Source organism: Balearica regulorum, chromosome 19 (assembly GCF_011004875.1).
Source record: "Balearica regulorum gibbericeps isolate bBalReg1 chromosome 19, bBalReg1.pri, whole genome shotgun sequence".
NCBI lineage: Eukaryota > Metazoa > Chordata > Aves > Gruiformes > Gruidae > Balearica > Balearica regulorum.
The window spans coordinates 2,947,892-2,966,567 of NC_046202.1; the positions used below are offsets into that span (position 1 = coordinate 2,947,892).

At 40.3% G+C, this 18,676-nt stretch overlaps 2 protein-coding genes and 1 long non-coding RNA gene across 6 annotated transcripts in view; 2 read left to right on the forward strand and 1 right to left on the reverse strand.

Annotated features, from left to right (window-relative positions):
* PPM1D (protein phosphatase, Mg2+/Mn2+ dependent 1D) overlaps window positions 1-16,712 on the forward strand; it is a 28,077-nt gene extending 11,365 nt beyond the window's left edge. Inside the window, exons 4-6 of the mRNA XM_075771162.1 lie at window positions 9,142-9,332; window positions 10,131-10,373; window positions 15,249-16,712. Coding sequence (XP_075627277.1) covers window positions 9,142-9,332; window positions 10,131-10,373; window positions 15,249-15,803 — 989 coding nt within the window. The 3' untranslated portion in view covers window positions 15,804-16,712. The remainder of the gene's footprint in view (window positions 1-9,141; window positions 9,333-10,130; window positions 10,374-15,248) is intronic.
* On the reverse strand, window positions 16,092-18,600 carry LOC142604479 (uncharacterized). Its single transcript, XR_012838344.1, has 2 exons — window positions 18,440-18,600; window positions 16,092-17,795 (listed from the first exon to the last, which is right to left on the reverse strand). It is a non-coding gene; the product is annotated as an uncharacterized LOC142604479 (long non-coding RNA).
* The window catches only part of BCAS3 (BCAS3 microtubule associated cell migration factor), a 366,523-nt gene continuing 366,132 nt past the window's right edge, over window positions 18,286-18,676 (forward strand). For 3 of the 4 annotated variants that reach the window (XM_075771145.1, XM_075771159.1, XM_075771160.1), the window contains exon 1: window positions 18,605-18,625. The gene's annotated coding sequence lies outside the window, so the exon portion shown is untranslated. Of the gene's footprint in view, window positions 18,626-18,676 lie in introns of all 4 variants that reach the window. The other variant, XM_075771147.1, reaches the window with a different exon arrangement.

Sequence of the window (18,676 nt, forward strand, 5' to 3'; positions counted from 1 at the left end):
CTGTTATGTGTCATATTTGAGGCAAGATAGATGCTTATTTTATGGTTAGACTTGAGAGTGTGAGAAATCCCTCAGAGTTAATCGATGACTAGCAGAGATCTTCATCCACTGAGCAACGTATCCACCTCTTCCCCTTTTCTGCAGAAGGGTACATGTTCCTTGTAGATCACAAAAAGTGTATGCTTAATTTTAATGAATCTTTCATTCCTATGATTGCGAGCTTGTTTGTCTAATAGATCGATGACTTTTGATCCGATTCCTCTCAGCAAGTTGAACAAAAGGATTTGGCTGGGGTTTGCGTGCAGATGGGAATTCAAGGAATGATGCATCTGTTAGTCCCCTATTGCATTCTTTCCCGTTACGTGGCTGAAGAGGATTACTGGAAAGTTTCAGGACCAAGAAATGAGAACACCTATCTTTCAATGATTCTTGGTTCCAAAAGTTAGCAGATTGAAAAGCTTAAAAGAGTGGTTTGGCATCTTCAAATTGTGGAGAAACAGGTTTACAATGTGACAGTGTTTTGGTGTTTGCTTGCTCAAGCAGCCTCCATAGCCTCTTCACATCCCCTTCTGAGGAGGTATGACAAACCTCCTGGAAAAAGGAACACAGCTGCTTCGCTCTGTGGGACCCAGATGGTGCACAGACGCTCGCAGTTTGGAAACAGGATTTAACTTCTTTCTGAGGCCAGCATGCCCCTTACGCTGCTTACAAAAGACCTACCACGACTAAAGCCATTTGCATTCATGCTATTGAGGCCTGCTCAACCTCTTGGCTGGTTCCCAGGTTGCTACCCTGGTTGGCACAGCACTGCCGCCTTGGAGCCTCTCCAAGCGGAGTAATAACTGTCAGTGTTGACATATACTGGTTACCAGTACTCTGGTCAATCCCACTAAGATCTAGCACAGCGATTGTTTTTGCGAAGTCCAAACTCGGTGGTTGTTCTCGATAGAAATCCCATACAGATCCCAGACTGGAGAGTAATTGGACAATAATTTTTAATAAGAGAGCAAGAGTATCTTGACACTGCTCTGCACTGTCTGAATTTACTGTCTTTAAAGTGGGAAGATTATCTGATTAAAAACCATAAAACTTAGAACATGGATGTATTTTTTAAAGTTTGTCTTTCTCTTACAATACTTTAAAATGTTGATGTAGTCTCATCCCTCATCCAGTCCTTAAGTCTAGCACTTGTTGTAATGAGTACAGCAGAGGTTTTAGAAATAGCAGGAATAAAACACTGTGGAAAAGTATTGCATTGGTCAAATACTTGGACAGCAGAAAGAATACTGGTGCAATAGAAGTCCTGCTGGCCAGATTAATTCTGCTGACATTCCCTTTGCTGTTCTGATTGTCTACAGTGTCTTTCTGCTCTACAGTAAGCATTTGTGGTATGCACTTTTTATTACCACTGCTTCTCACGACAGTAGTGAATGCATTTAAGTAATGTTTAATTTATTTATAGCCCCATAACAAGTCAGAAATATTTAGGCTTCATACTATCTCTGTAAAGAATCTGTATGCTGCTTTTATTGTATACAGGTTTAAAGTCTTCTAATGAAATGTTTTAAACCGCAGCAAAGTATTCTGCATTTTAAGCATAGCTACTTCTGCTAACCTTTTCTGGGCAATGAAAACATCTTGCTTTATACCAATTTGCCTTGTGATAAATACTCAAGAATCCCATGCAGTCTCAGAATTGTTCACTGCAGGACTTGCTACCCATTCTGATCAGAAGAGCATTTGTTTCCTTAGAGTGTAATCATGAGAGTCTGTTTCCTGGCACCCATGGTTTCGTGGTAACTGTCCATTTTATATGCCTGTCCCTAAAACAGGTGTGAGGTAACTCAAATTACTTGAATCCCCTTGTGTAAGGCAAGGCTATGAGTGTGCAAAGTGCTGGACACCATAGACCAGATGCTCAAGGGGCAAGAAGCCATCATGTAACTTGCTTGTGTGTTTGGAAGAATTTGCGTGTGTCGTTGCATCATGTGTTAGTTATTGTCTCCCTGTGGAGACAGTAACTCCATGTGGCACTCAGGAGGGCGTTGTAGGCTCCCGCGAGCATGCTTACATGTGCATGTCTTGGGGAAAGAGTGCTGAGAGGGGAAATAACCTGCTCTGTGTACATATAATAGCCAGATATGTGCTGGCAGAAAGGTTACATTTCAGCTATAACATCTGTCTAAATACATTAACTTAGACCTGATTCTGGGATATTAAGCACGAGGCTGTAAGTGTACAAGATGATGTGTGTTTTCCCATGTGTTGAACCCATTGTGGAAAAACAGAATGAAGAATTTTGATCTTTGGAAACTAATTTTGAAGTAAAATCTGGCCATGTACGTTAAGATGATATACAAGGTAGGGGAAGTATAAAAAAGCTACAGTCTGAGCTCTGAATATCTTACAGTATAACTTGAAACGAGCAGAATGTATAAACACGTAGACAAATGGGGTGATTAATCACTGAGCTTTGCAGGTTGACTGGAAGTGTAACCTAAACTCATTATAGTTTTCTTAAGGTGCTATTTAAATTCATATCCCCAGCTGTCCCCTAGTCTGATCAAGTTGGTGTGGTGGCAGGAATGGGTCTTGATTGTTTTTTAAATCGTATATGATCTCTCTTGTTGGTAAACTAGTTCAGGTCTAAATCTAGTAAATCTTCTATGGAATTTCTTCCCTCCTTCTCCCCTTTTCTTGGGAACTAATGCAGAGCCAAGATCTGCAGCTGTCAAAAGGGTTATATGGTAAGGGACTGCCTTGCAGTATTATAGCTGTTTGCTGTGTGGGTTTTTTGTTTTAATTAATGAATGATGAAATATGAACCAAGAACCCGTTAGTTAAACCACTCATTCATGTGGCAACATGAAATCCCTTTTCCTTGTTTTTATGTAGAAACAGAATAGCCTCACCCCCATGTTTTAGGCGGAGCGGCCTCAATCCAGGTTTTGACTTTTTGTAAGAACATGAATTTCCTGCTGACCCCTAAAAAGAATTACATACCAGAGCAGTGAATGCTCAATGTATAGCTGCTACGAGGATGTTGGCTCTGACAGTGATATGGAAGCTGTTTTCCAGAGCAACTTACTGGATGCTGGAATTGTTTTGTGAAGCTCTCTGAACATGCATACCATGAAACCGTAGAGAAGAGGGTATGGCTGACCTCAAATGATCTAAATAGATTCCTGTATAAGGGATTAGTGGTTTTTACACTCATTTAACTATTTTATTTTTAAAAAAGTTACCAAATAGAATGGGCACAGTTGCTACACTGTGTCTGCTTCTTAGTTCTTCTTTCCTGCTCCTTTGTAGGCCCCACCATGATCAATCACATTGAATCATATAAGTTAGTAAGTCATATTTAAGTACTGCACAGCATTTTCCACTTTTTATTGATAATGACTTTTTTATTTGATCTGTAGAAAACCAGATAAAGTTGAGGTGCATTTGGGATTCTAGTCTTGTCCTAGGGATGTCTTGCTCTAGTTTGCATAATTTTCTTCACCCCCAAGACAAAATATATATGTATGCCTTTACAAAATGCAGGGTACGTACTTTACTTTGCAGATCTGTGTGTTACAGGTCATGTGAAGGCATGTGTGGATCCATGTAGCTCAAATGAGAAAGTTTGGGGCTCCCTCCCTCCCTTTGGCAGACTGGAGTCTCTGTGCATGGCTCTTTAGTGCTCTCTTCTTTGGTAAGGTAGAAAAGTGGTAACAAATCTTTTCTCCTAAAGGTAGAACTTTACCCAGGTTTGGTCAATGCATTCTTCTGTTTTACCCCTTGTCTTCAGCTAAGCAAATGATGTCTAGGATTTGTCTTTTGAGGCTTGAAATTCCACCTTAATGTTTATTTGAAGGATTTAATTCAAGGCCAGAAATTGTGAGTAGCATTCTGCATGTAATTTTAGCTCTTCACCTCTACATTTGCTTGCTAGTTCTTGCAGGCTTTTCTCATGCAGAGTGCTCTAGGCAGACACCTTTTTTCTCTCTTGCCTGTGATTTTGCTAACATACAAGCAGAGATGAGCAGTCATGGCAAAGACTGCCTTATGAGCAGCTTTAATTTACCATTCATTTTAAATGCAATTATTTGTTTAATTTGCTGTTGAAATACTGTTTTCTTGCCTGTGCTTTCCTCTTCTACACAGTATTGAGGGTGGCATTCTTTCAACAGGTTTGACTGAAATAGTATGTAAAAGCTCCTAAAGAAGGACTTATAAAGGAGTAGTGAAAGTTTTAAAGCCTCAAGTGCTATCTGTCTAATCTTTCTGCTCGCTGCTACCTTCAATTTTGTCCCCATCCCTCAGATTGAACTGTCTTCAGTCATTCCTGGGTTGTACGAACAGGACATCGGCTTGTATTCGTCGTTAGGCTGCTGTAGAGATGCCCTCTTGTGGCTATAGGACTAGGTTGCCATGAGTTTTGGTGGAAACGTTTGCCACCCCAGCTCAGCCCTGAATGGTTTTAAGTGGCTACTGGCTGTATCCTTGCTGAGATTTGTCTCACTTCCTAGCAGCGCTGCCTCATTGGCAGTGAAAAAAAGGAAGTTCTGCAAGTCTTCTCTTTGTACTAACAGACCTTTTAGATAAAACTTTGATTTTAAAAGATCTGGGATTAATCAAACTGGGTTTTCGTTTTGGACCGACTGATAAAAGTAAACTTTTCTTTATTAAAACCAAAAGATATTTTTGTATTCAAAACAGCATGATCCAGAAACATAAATGAAAGACTTGATTTATATGACTTCTGGACACACTTTTGCTCTAAGAAGGCTTTGGGCTTAATCCAATCCAGTCTACTTATATGATGGGTGTTTTTGTTTGTAACTTCAATTACTTTCCTGGCAGCAGCTGAGTTACAAGTAGGTTTTTTTCATTGTATTTTAAAAGGTAATAGTAAGCAGATGAGATAGACTACGTATTTTGATATATTCTTATACGTAGTTAAATTAGTTTCCTGCTCCTTTAGTACATGACTTCAAACATCTATTTTTCATTTTGTAAGATGCAATGTAATTTTTGCATAGACCTCTAGGCAAAACATATACTACTCTGGTTCAAGTCACAACTAAGAAACAGGTACAATTTTTCTGGAAGGAACTATGTTAACACCATTTTTTTGTTTGTTTGGAAAAGAAATATGCAAGCCTGAGACCAAAGGAAATATTCCTGGTCTGTAACTTTTTAGAGACCAAGATTAAGTTCTGTAAATATTTGGGTTTTAATTCGGAACAAAAATAGTATGGCTCACAAAGCGAAGTCTGAGAACGTGGCATTCCAGTTCTGTAATACTAGCCTTTGGCATATCACATCATCTTGCTATCTTGGCTTCCCCATCTGCTAAGGGGTCACTTGTCTGTCTACTTGCTTTGGGACAGAATTAAAGATTTCAGAGCACTTTGAAATGCCTAGGAAAAAGCATACTCAGCTTTCCGACTCACTGTCTTCTCCCTTTTTTCCTTCCCAGAATTGTAACAGAGGGTGCCATGTGAAGTGACTCTTCCTAGTTTGTCATGTATTCCTCAGCTGCTGTGGATGCCGTGCTCTCCAGCTGGCCAGAGAAAGATATACAGCTGACATGAGTATTCTATCTATGCAGGAGTGCTAAAAAGCATTGACTTAATGTGTGGTGCTCTGCCCTTTAGGGGGAAAAAATAGTTAAAAAAATAGTATCTCATCCTAATGCCATGGGTTGGCCTTTGCTAGCTAGGAGTTGAAGGATCGGTGAGAATTATTCTTTAAGCGCTCTTTACGCAGTACTGTTCTACCAAGCATTGCCTGCCTGCTTGATTAGTCTGAGTTTGTGGGTTTATGGGAGTGGGCTGATGAAAGATTAACATTGAAGGCAATTTTCCCTTTTCTTTAGGGCAATTGCAAATCCTGGTTGTCTCTTTCTAGGTGAGGAAGGAAGAATCTGGATTTTTCTATATGCCTTGGGCTTCAAATATACTTTGTAGACTTCCCCCCCCCCCCCCCCCCCCCGGGTCAAAGAACAAAAGCTTTATTTTTTTCATTATTTTTTTCTTTTTTTTTTTTTTTTTCAGTTTGTGACATCTAGAGCTTCAATTAGTTTTCAGTAGCTCCAGACTTGTCTGGAGTTGGTCGGTTAATACCTGATTGTGCTTTAATACTGTTCCGTCATACAACTTTGTAAATAAGTTATTGTGTATTTCCTAGAGATTTTTGAGCTTGAGTAGATGATGAGTACAGTTGAATTTAAACCTCCTGGAGATTCAGTTCTCACTACATTTACAGCAAACTTGGAATGCTGCTTTGACAGAGGTGATGCTACAGGAGATGCTTTGAAAGAATGCAATTTTGCCAAAAAATGTGTGTTTAATAAACAGTCTTTGAAGCTGTGAGTCCTTGAACTAGTCTAGGTCCTGTTCACCATTTGCTTTCTTGTGGTATCGAATTTTCTCTCTTTCTGCTTCCCCCTAGTTAAGAAGGATAATAGTGCTGTAGAGATGTGGCTTAGTTGCAAATTTGCACATGGATTGGGCCAAAGATGTGGACTACTCTTATCAGGTAGTCTGGCAGCTGTTTTAAGGGAAATCGTGGCATGCCAGCTATTAATTTCCGTGTCAAGCCCACACCTCAGTGTGTAGTTACACAGTGGCCTTCAGAGGGGCAACGTGTTGTGGAGGAGACACCAAGGTTGGAAGGCTTTCAGTGGCCACTAGGAAGGTTGGGCTCCTGGTTTGGGGTTTGGCCTGTGATCGGTGAGGTGTAGATTCACTGTGTGTATTCCCGGAATCTCGGTGTGCCCTTTATAACCAATGTGATATTCCCAATTATCCCCAAGAGGAGCTGTCTTCCTCTTGGAGGAAGATTTTCTGAAATCAGTATGATGATAACTCAGCTGTTTTCTCAGAGCAGCAGATGGGCATGATGACATGTATGTAGATGAACCAAAATTAAATAGCCTCAGGTTATTTTTATCATATGGCACAGTATTTTTAATTAAAAAAAGATTCAGTTAGTAACATTTGTCATTTCTTCTAAATGACTTATGAACAAACTAGCAAATAAAAGCATAAAAATATTATGCATGTTGGAAATCAATGCTGCCACTGATTCCAAGATGCGGTGGTTCTAAGATGCCAAGCTCTTGTTTATTTTACCTGCTGTGTTCGTGACAGGCATGATGTGAAGAACTCTCAGTGCATGAAGACTTTTTGTGGCAATTCATAGACAATAATTGCTGTGCTGGAGCTCCGCTCTTCTGTTACAGTATTTATTTTGATCTTGTTGCCAGCTGGCTTGCTTTGTTGTGAGGCTGTGGAGGGAGAGTGCACCTCTATACAAGCAGGCTTGGCTTTTAATTAGCACTTATTAGAAGCATGTGTTTCTGTCTGCTGCTGCTGCAATGAAGGTGAATTGGTGCTTTAATGAGGATGGACCATCCGTGCCTGCTATGGTGAAGTGGAGTAATTGAGTTGAAGTATTCCCTGTCCTGATTCTGGAAAAGTCTTTTCAGCTGGTTGATAGCTTAAGGCAAAGCTAATGGAAGGAAGTAGGAAGACAAAAAGCTTATTTATTATCTTTAAAAGGGTGGTGATGGATGTGGAAGAAGGCTACAGGCATGCTTTCTGAAGCCAGCAAAGAGAAAACCTGACAAAACCTTACTCTTAAACTGGAGTTCTTAAGCTTCTGTATGCTTTTCAACTTTGACATTTTAATGAATTTCTACTTTTAAAGCCATGTGTTCTGCACAGAAAAAATCTAGCCGGTGCTTCCAAATAATGTTACTTTCTGTTGCATATCGCTATAAGAAAGTATGGATGAACATTAAAAAAAGGGGGAACATAAGGTGTTAGAGCAACATAATGCCATTCCTCATTTAAAGGCCCAACCTTAGAAAAAGCTTTTTGGTTTTTTCCAAGTACACCTGATAAATGAAATTGAAATAAATTTATATGGAAATGCATTTTTCTGTTGGGAGTGGTTTTTACTTGAGGATGGTTTGGAGGAAGCGCTCGAACCAATAATGCTTTGATTCAAATGTGGTGTTCAGATTCAGTTTGGGCCACCGTTACTGGTGAGGTGACCTCAAACTCATTCGCATAGCAAGAAAGGTTTAAAAATAGAAAGGTTCGCTGCATGAGGCCTTCCAAGGGAGAGGCTTGAGCTCTCATTTTCTCCTTTCCTGCTGGAGCCCAGGCACTACTTGTGTTCCTGTGGCTTCTGTCCAACTTCAAAATTTGGCACATGGTGTTCAGCTGGAAAGACGCTCTAACGCAGCACTACATGACTTTGAAAGCGATGCTAATGCTGCGAGAGGAGAAGGAATGGGAAAAATAAATTAATAGGGGAAAGGCTTCAGTCTCTCCTTTGCCTTCTCCCTTTGTTCCTTCTCTGTGGCACCTGCGTTCACAAATACATACGCAGAAAGACATAACGGCGTGTTTCTGTATTGCTCAGATGGCTGTGGAGGATTTCAGGTTGTTTTAAAAACAAAAGCAGTTTAGCACCTTAAGTGCGAAAAGGTGTGGGGGTTAGTTTGGGGTTTGTGGTTGGGTTTTTTTCTTTTATGAGCAGGACTTGTTAAAGGAGCATGCAGGGCAGCATGCTATCGTGCTGCAGATTGGAGTCTCATGCTGTATATGATGTTGGAGAGAAAAAGGGTATTATGTGATCCTCCCCCCCAAACCTCAGCCTAGTTCTGTACACTGTACTGTGATTCCCTGCTCAAGAGGTAAGGGTTTTGTCTCCAGTCTTTAAACTCTACCGATAACTGGAAAGGCAGATTTTTGCATGTTTGGTGTGGGTCCCACAAAATAAGGCTTTACTCCTGTTTAAGGAGAGCTTTAGTTGTTCAGATAGGTTTTAGTTTCGATATTGAGGTTTCACTGTTTTCTAGGTATTAATCTGTTATATTTCCCCTTTTTCTGAAAATCTTAATTTTAAGAGAGTAGAAGACCTCCTATAAACATAGGCTGGTTTGAATGTGTTTTTATTAAAATTGCTACATATTAATAAATATTATTGGAAAGTGACAGCAGCAGAACAGTAATTGTGCTGAAATTACTTTGTGTTACTGGTGGTAATTGTTTTCATGGGAACGTTTTTCTGTAGTTTCCAAGATTCATATTTTCATGTGTAATGTAACAATTCAAAAAAAAATTTCTTCTTTGTTAGGTGATCTTTGGAGCTACGACTTCTACAGTGGTGAATTTGTTGTGTCTCCTGAACCTGACACTAGTGTGCACACAATTGATCCCCAGAAGCACAAATACATTATCCTTGGCAGTGATGGACTGTGGAACATGATCCCCCCTCAAGATGCTATCTCCATGTGCCAGGATCACGAGGAGAAAAAATACTTCATGGTGAGAGCAGTGGCTAGAAGTCATTCTGGAAATTTCATACTGTATTCCCCTAAAAAAATTGCTTAGTCTGGCACGCATGAAAAGGACCTAAGAATGGCATTGTTGTTTAGCCATATTCGTATTTTGCCACCACATGTAAGTTGCTACGATGCGGCTGATACTGTGCTTGCCTATGCTGTCAAATACCATGCATGTTAACAGTGTTTAAATGATTTGGTTGTCACTTTTAGGAAATCTGACTACCTGGATGGTATCCGTGAGTAATACAGAAGATAATGTGTTCCTTCTCTAAGGAAGTTATACAAAATATTGTCTGAAAATGAAATTTATTTCACATTAAGATGCATGTTGCAATGCAGACAAATGTTTATTCGTTTTTGCATGATTTGTACAAAGTCTGAAGTAAATTCTTCTCTGGTTTATTTTACAAAACAGTTGAGAACTTATATAGTGGAGCATTTGAGCATCAGATAGTAAATAGTCTGTAAACTCTTTGAAAGACTGTTGGAAAGACTGTAGCATGTGTTACAACTAGGCTATTTGTGCAAGTCATTGCATTGGTTTTATGGTGTAAATTACTCTTACGCGTGGATTCTACCGTAAACTGATTTAAAAATTATGTTTCACTAAGAAAGGTAGATTTCAAATAATATTTCCTTGTGTTTCTGAATCAACTACTTTAGCACACGATATATAGGAATCTGTATCTCGTGCTGTGCCACGTAAGCTCTCCATCTTCCATTTATAAAGTAAAGTTGACTGATTGCTCTTTCTGTCTGTCGTTTTCTTCTACCGTAGGGAGAGCACCGACAGTCTTGTGCCAAAATGCTGGTGAACAGAGCGCTAGGCCGGTGGAGGCAACGCATGCTTCGTGCAGATAACACTAGTGCCATTGTAATCTGCATCTCGCCGGTGCAGGATAGCAAAAGCAACTTGGAAAATGAAGAAGAATTGTATCTCAACCTGGCAGAGAGTCCTTGCTATAGCAGCCCTGATATGAATGGCATGACACCCTCCCGCTGCTGTACGCCTCCTGTCAAGGTAACATGCTTTTTCAGTGTTTTAAATGTTCCACTTTGGAGTGTGGAGCCCATTAAATACATATCAGTCTCCCTTTTCTTCCCCTAGTAGTAATTTCTTTTTGTGCAGCTTACTGTGATGTGTAGGATTGTGGCAATGGTGTAGTCAGACCACTGCCAGTGATTGAACTAATACTTTTAGAATCCACCATCCTGTCAACTTAAACCACTATCTAATGTTGCTTTTTGTTTGTTTAACTGCAGCGTACGAGGCAGTATGTATGGCTATATAATAGATTTCAGTTGTAGGACAGTAACTCGACAGCAATTACGTGGCCATATCCTCAGTGTTTCCATGTACAAAGCTTTGGAGAAATAGACCAACTTTTAATGATGTTTTCTAAAAGACTTTGGAACACCAAAGGCAGAGTATGACAGCACGAACTTCTCAGAATTGCTGAATTTAGGGATACAGTGTTTTCGTAACTCTTAATCCTGATCATTTATTAGTAGTTGTTGATCTGTATTCCCTCCTTAATGTAGAAGAAACAATGACTGCAACTCAATGCATATAGATCACACAACCTTGAATGCACTGTTTCTTAAGTTTCCCAAGATCCCCCACAAAATCAGAAGCAGGCTATTGAAAGCGAGGAATCACACTGTGGGGGTTGGAGGTTTAAAAAAGAAAGAAACACCAACACGTCCCCTTAGAGGATCAGGTTGGGCTCCAGTTTCTTTTGCTCCCTTGCCATGTACTTGTATAGCTTGCATGGCTGATGAATTGCAGATTGCTTGTGGATATGTTCTTAATCTTGGTGTGGTTTCGTTTGGTTGTGGGGTTTTTTTTAAAGTAACCCATGGGTTAATGTATTCAAACACACAATGTTGTAAGGAATGTTTTCTTTCTGGACTGGGAGATCTTATTATCCTCCTCCGGTTGATTTAATGCTCTTTGTTAGAGGAAAAGACATTATAATACAAGGTCTTTCTTCAGGTTAGAAGTTTTAACCATTAACATAAAGCAGAGCTGTTCAGAAGCTTTTTTTTTTTTTCCTCTAAGAACTGTAGTGTAGTTATGAGTGGATGTTTGATTCCGTAATTACCAGCTGCTCCTGATTTAAGTAACTGTCCTTTGATGTTCTGCAGTATCTTTGGATAACTGTCCTTTGGGCAAAGTAAAAAGAAAGCAAAAATTAGAAAGGGAGTCCTTAACGTTCCCTTGGTAGAAACAAGCTGCTAATAAAATGGCAAGCTCAACCTTTCTGTCTCCTTCGCTTCCATCCAGTGGAGCAAAATACATGAAAAGAGCTTAAAATCTAGCAAAGTCTTGAGCGGAGAAAAATGTATTTGAATTCTAAATACTTCTAAACTTTTTAAGTTGTACTGTATGTTTTGTGTATTATGTATTATCAGTACTCATCGAATAAATATTGAGCTACGTTGACTGCAAAATATCCAGGAGGTAGCACTTCTGGGTAAGGACTTAGTGAAAATATTTTTTGTTCCTTAAGATTCCTCCTCCCCATCTAAGTAGATTCAGTGAACTGCAATGTGTGAATCTAGGTAAGCTGCAGCAGGTGGTCACAAAGAGTGAAGAGATCAACACTTCAGACAACTAACAATATAGGTGTTTGCAGTGTAGATAAGGCCTTATTTTTTGTTTGCTTAATGTACAAAACTCAAAAGAAAATCTTGAGTGGCTACAGGTCTGCATTGATAATATATGTATAAACTAGTTCTATTTTAATGCAAAAGTTTTTCTCTTCTTGGATTAAAATAGAACTGGTGTTGCCAATTAAAAAAATATAGATCCTATTTGCTCAGTACCTGTTTTTTATTAAAAGTACTAAGGTAATAAAAGTTTCTGCTTTAATAACAAGCATCCAACTGTCCTCACAGAGTACCTGTAAATGTCAGAAGAAAACGAGTATGAGAAGAAAGTTGAAAAGAAGAGAGACAGAAAAAGACCACTGTACTGTCAGAGTAATTTTGAAATACTTCAGGAAAAAAAAGCAAAAGTCTCCAGGCAGATCATAATAAATTAAATGTCTTGGCAGTTGTGTCTCCATGTATGTTTTTTTGCAAAACAAGAACTTTGTGTAGTTATCTGTAAGTATATTTGGTAACTACACCATCCTGAGTAATATTATCTTTTTCATAGTATGAAGAAGTTTATCAGTTAGCTGAGAGCCACAATGGAAGGAAAAACGTATTTCCATAAACCTTAGTTGTGTAATGTCTGGACTGCAGGCAAAATTAAAATTATGTGAAACATAATTGAGGTATTTGGGACTCTCTCCAAAAACGATTGAATACATGGTTTCTTATGCCTTGTCTCAGGCATTAAGCAGTAGCCTTGTTGCAAAGCGCCAGTTTTCTTACGAAGTACAGCCACACAACTGTTTCGGAATGTGCATTTTAGAATTTTTTTTCTGATGGTGGTAACTTGTGAGAGCTGCAGGAAATGCCCTTATCTCACAATCTGTTGTGAGCCTAGTGATGATCTTAACCTCATAGGAGGGAAAAGCCCCGGTTTGTTGATTACACAAAAGCAAGTGTGGCAATAGATGACAATATCCATTTGCAAAACAATACATAAATACCTTTATACTAAATTGCAGGTAGAAATATGATCTACATTAGGTAGTTGATTATCATCTTACAAAATTACTGTTGAATTTTACTGAAAAGGGATCATTGCAGTTTCTGCAAAGAAAGGAGAGGTGGTTCCCCAGATCAGCCTGAACTCCTGGAGATTGTGGCAGGATTACAGCCCGGAGAAGACAGGTTAGCAAACAGAAGAGGTGGCGATGGAAAGAATGCTTGCCTCTTGCCTTCAGAGAACTGAAAGAAGCGCAGATAGCCTTGACTCTTAACAGCTGCTACCTTCCAAAACAATTAATTTGGAAAAGACCAAATCAAAGTTTCTCAATTAAACAGAAGTATTTCTTAATTGCATATCCTTCTGGCAACAATTACTAATACCAAATTAATTCACGTATTCCTGAGGCCAGTGATAAAATTTGATTGATTATAATGTTGAGAAATGAAATTGGTGATTCATGTTTTATTTTTCTTGTTTTGTTACATCACTCTTTAGCAATCCGTCCTCTGACTTCATTTGGCTTCCCAAAGCCTTATTGAACCAGGACACCAACCTCAGCTATGCGTACCGAGCAACAGAGGTTGGCAGTAAGAGCCCATGTTAAGTGACTTGCACAATAAAAACATAAAACCTAAGTCGTGACTAGAGACAATTTCAAAAATTAAATTGAGCAGATGAAGTAATGTTGCCAGAGTTGCTCTGTGTGTGTGTCATCTACCTTTCTTACCGGTTCTGCAAGAACCGAGTTGAAGAATAACCTCTAAAATACATCCATAAAGGTGTTCCTTCTTGTATTGCTATACATAATAAAAGATTATTATCTAAATGGTTTTATCTACACATGGGGAGCAGCAGCAGAGTAGAGGGGAGTGGAAAACCAAGTCTAGATGCTAGAAACAATTCTGATTATTTTCTCTTTTGGAATGCATTTTATTAAACCTTACTATCAAGGTGTTGTTTGTTTTGGTTTTTGGTTTTTTTTTTTTTCAAAAGTGCTGAGCACTCACATCTCTTCTTGAAGGTGAACAGAAGTTGTTCTGGGTTGTGACTTCAAAAGCCACTGTTTATTCATCTGAGATGTTACACTGACTTCCTCCAATTCAGCTGTGTGTGCATCTGAGTTTTCAGCCTGTTAGTTTCTTAAGTCACTGTCGTTTGCCTTACATTGATAGTATGTAGAGTAATGTGGCCTTGAAATTTACTTTTGAAGGACTTGCTGGGTAACTAGGGATTTCTTCACAATTAGATCCTTAATAAGGTCATAATTCATATCTTCAGGGCACTGCATAAGTACTCATTTTCATAACCCCTCTGTGGATAGTGAAAGCAAGTATTGTCCCCATTTTCCTGTTGGTAAAACTGAGAATGAGGCAAAAACACTTACTAAAGGCTGCAGAAGAGATGAGTAGCTGAAGGTGGGGTTAGGGTTTAGAAAGTTCTCAGGACATCGTATTGAGCAGCCTCTTAACACAGACTAACTGCGCTTCATAGAGAGTGGATAGGTGTGCTGTGAGGAATGGGGTTGCTTTCCTACCGAGTCGTAGAGCATAAAACTAGGCAATAAAATGCATTACTTTGCATAGCAAACAGTCACTTTATTTTTAGAATACTTTGCCCGATGCTCCACCTTTCTGTATGCAATCAGGAGGAAGAGCTTGTCATTCTCCCTGATAATCTGGTTATGCAGTAACTAAGAATTCTAAATGTAACAAAGGTCAGAAGATTTTTTTTTTTTTTTTTCCCCCCTGCTGTTTGCCCTAACAGTGCTTGGTCATCTGATGATATATAAAAACTTCAGAAGGCAGTGTATGTGCTTACATCACAGTGTCTGAAGGAGGGAAGTCATGTCTGCATGTTGGGAAACACTGCTGATGAAAATCATAGGGCAGAGATCGCAGGCGCTGCTTTCTGCATGGCTTCCTAAATTAACAGCAGATGCATGCAGATTTCTCAGGCATTTATGGCAGCAGAAAGGACGGTGCCCAGGCTGAACAGCCCTCTGAATGAAAAGATTACATCTCTGCCATTGTGAGATGCTTGCAGATTTATCACACGACCGATATCAGTGCTTTTTATGAAGTTGGCACACACAAAGTACCAAGTTCAAATCTGCAGTCCAAATCTCTTTCTACCTCTCAACATGGAAAGACGATAACTCTGTTTTGCTATAGGATTTTTCTGTCTCTGATAAGGTTTAGAGAAGGTCAGTCACATAGTCTCTGCCCTCAAAGGATAAAGTAGATGAAATAATTATATTTATGCCTAAATATTTTTTTTCTTTTCCCTCAGCTTTTAGAAGATGATCCATGGCCACGACTGAATGCTTCTGAGCCTATTCCTCCCCTCATGCATAGCAACATGATCTCAGAAAAATATTTAGAGCTGCCAAATGAGATTGCCAAAAGCAATTTACCTTCATCAGGAGCAATCCTGAAGGATTCAGGCCCGCAGGAGGAGAAGTGCAGCAAAGCGTTAGCTTTGAGGATACACGAATCGTACAGTAACGGTTTGTCGGTCAGTCTCTCCCCTTCCAACTCGGCAAATTCAGGCACGGACCAAAAAAGCTTCAAGGTGTCCCCTAATGGCCAAACAAAAGCCCAAGATGCAGAGAGGACACCCACAGCAAACTTTAAAAGGACATTGGAAGAATCCAACTCTGGCCCAGCTATGAAGAAGCCAAGACGTGGCCTGAGTCGAAACATTAGTGTCCAGCCAGAAGGCATGTCCGCAACTCCACAGCGCAAAAACTCAAACAAGCTGACCATGCGACGCAGCCTGCGGGGCCAGAAGAAGCTTGGCAATTCGCTCTTCCACCCGCCCAGGAAAGCAGTCTGCGTGTGCTGAGGGGTGTTTGTGTAAGGGAGTGTGTATTTTGGTCTGATTAGAATTTTAAAGTTGGTGCAGAAGTCTGAAATTCTTCCTGTTTATCTTTTTTTAAAGTAGAAAACTTTTTTTGGTATCAAACAGCTTTATCCCAGCCTTGTACTTGCTTGTATTATAACTGTGAATTTTGTAGATGTGTAGGGTATAAGTCACTGTAAAATGTGTGTAAATTTGTATTCCTTCATATAAATGTAGTCTCTTTTTCTTCCTTGTATAATTGTTACAGCGGGGCTAAACCTTGTTTAAAAAAAAAAAAAAATTAATCCTTTTTGTTAATTTACTAAAGTCATGAATTTGTATACGCTTCTTGTGATGAGAATTTCACAACTTTTTAACTAAAGTAAATTATTAAACAGAATGGAAGATATGTATTTTCGTAGTACTATACGTTCCACCTAAAGTATGTCTTTTAGAGAATACACTAGGTCTATATTTTGTTTTTAAATTTTAGATTTCTCTACTCAGAAATGAAATGTACGTGGAAGCAGAGATCTTGTGTAAGCTTTACACAGTCTTGCTTGACCCAGCTCAATGTCGATTTCTTTATGTTAATTAAAATACTATGCAGTATCTTATTTAGTTGTATTTTTTTGTAACGTTAATCGTCAAAAGTATTTAGCAAAAAAGTGTGTGTTTTAAAACTCCCGACTCCCCAAAGCATCCTAGAAAGCCATTCCCGTCCCGTTATAAATGATGGCATTTTTATCCAGGCATAACTATGCCCTGTGGAGGCACGAATTTTCTGCTATTCCAATACTGATGGTGCTGCTAATACCTTTCAACGTAAGTTCTTAAATTATTTTATGACTATTTTCATTGAGTATGTGGACCATGTGTATGTTCACCTAAATAAAACACGTGAAACTTTGATGGGGGGTGCCTTTTGTTTTTAATTTCAAGCTTAAGTTTTGCTGAGCACATTCATATTTATTTTCTATTCATTAAAATCTAATACTTGTCCCCTTCTTCACTGTGGCTATGTGGCTTATGAAGCAAGACATTCCACGTAGTTTTATTATGGAATTGATCTTGGCACTTTAACAAACATTTGTATAAACTGTAGCAATATATAACCTGCATTTTTTTTTAATGGGGAAGCAAAAGGCCGGTATTTTATTCCAGTATTTTATTTATAGAATCTAATTATTTATTGCTGGAACAATAAAATATGGGTTGAAATCAGGCTTGCTATCTATATCTGTTACCATGGTTACAGAAATCCTAGGGGGAATTGTAAGCTTTCTGCAAATGTGTAATTCTCTTTCATCCATCCTGTGATTGCAGTGCTCTCTTACAAGATGAGAGCAATGGTCTGTCCAAATGGGATCCTGCAAGAATTTATCTCTGTGTATATATACAGACATATGGGATGTAACCTATGGTTAACAAAATTCTGCTATAACTGATGGTGAAATTATACACCATATATGGGGGGTATATAGAGGCCAACAGCAGCTATATATACTTACCTAGCCACAGTCTTTGCCACAAACTCAGTAATTGTCTATTTTTCAATTTAACCTCATGACATTCAACCTCTTAAAGATGACTGGTCACAGTAAACACACAAGTCTAACACATTAATTAGATGAGTATCTGTGTTGCTGTTCGTAATGTAAGTATGGAAAAGCAAAACGACTGGAGCAATCTTCCTGTTTATTTTTGCTCTCTATATAAACAAAATTTTCACCAAATTCTGTGTTCATAAATGTGCGCCTCCTCCTCCCCCATTTCCTGACAACAGTTCCTGACTCGAGCGTCTCCGGCTGGAGGGACAGACATTGGCTTCTTCCACTTTCAATAAGCCGAACAAAACCTACCCTTTTTCCTGGGAAAGCTGCTGACGGGCGGTAAGCGTTAACCAGCCGGAGCTCCTCTGCAGCAGAGAGAAACTCATTGCTGTTACAACCTGGCAGCGGTTTACTTGGCCCACCTGGGGATCGTTTGAGTTCTCTGAAATCAAAACCAAGACAAGGACCTTACAGCTAACGCGTGAACAGTCTCCTTTTGGTAAAAATCCACTCTGAATTACACCAACTTTTTTTTTTTTTTTCTTGTGAAATAAAGCCCCAATACGTGTGAAAACACAGTTCTGCATCACCAACGAGGTGCTGAAAGCATGCAGGACTTGCACCACCCTGCTGCGCTTCCAAAAAGAAAAAACCACCCCCTCTAGCACCGCAATTCCCCTGCGGGGCAGCCTGTCAGTCGAGAACCATCGCTTGAAATTCTCCTCAGGGCGAGGGGCGTGAGAACGGCCACGCTTTTACGGCGACGGGTACTTTGTGAAGAAGTGTGCTTGCGCTCTTCCGTCGGTGTTTAGTGTTTCTCGCTATTTGGAGTATGACCGGTGGTTACAGAATGGGGGGGCGGATCCCCAGTCCGGATTTCTGAGGTACCCGCTGCCTGGAACCGCGAGCCGGAGGCCCGACCGGATTGTGAAGCGCTGCCTACGGGGGGGGGGGGGAGGCGGCGGCGGCGGCGGCTCACCCGCGGGAGTCTGTGCGGCGCTGGGCGCCCCTGCCCGTCCGTGATCCCTCCCCGCCCCCGCCTGGGGCGGCGCTGCCGAACCCAACCTGAGGGAAACCCGCTCCTACCTCCCGCGAGCCGCCGGCTGCAGCCGCTCCTGGCTGGGGGGGGGGGGGGGGGGGGGAAACGCTCTCCCTGAGGGGCGGGCTCGGCCCCCCCCCTCCCGGCCCCCTCACCGCCCCCGGGGCAAAGGCCCCGCCCCGACGAACGTCGCCCCAGCCGCTACTGCGTCATCGCGCACGGCCGCGCGGAAGGTAAACACTTCGCGAACGCTTCGCGTGCGCTGAGCTTTCCCCGCCAATTGG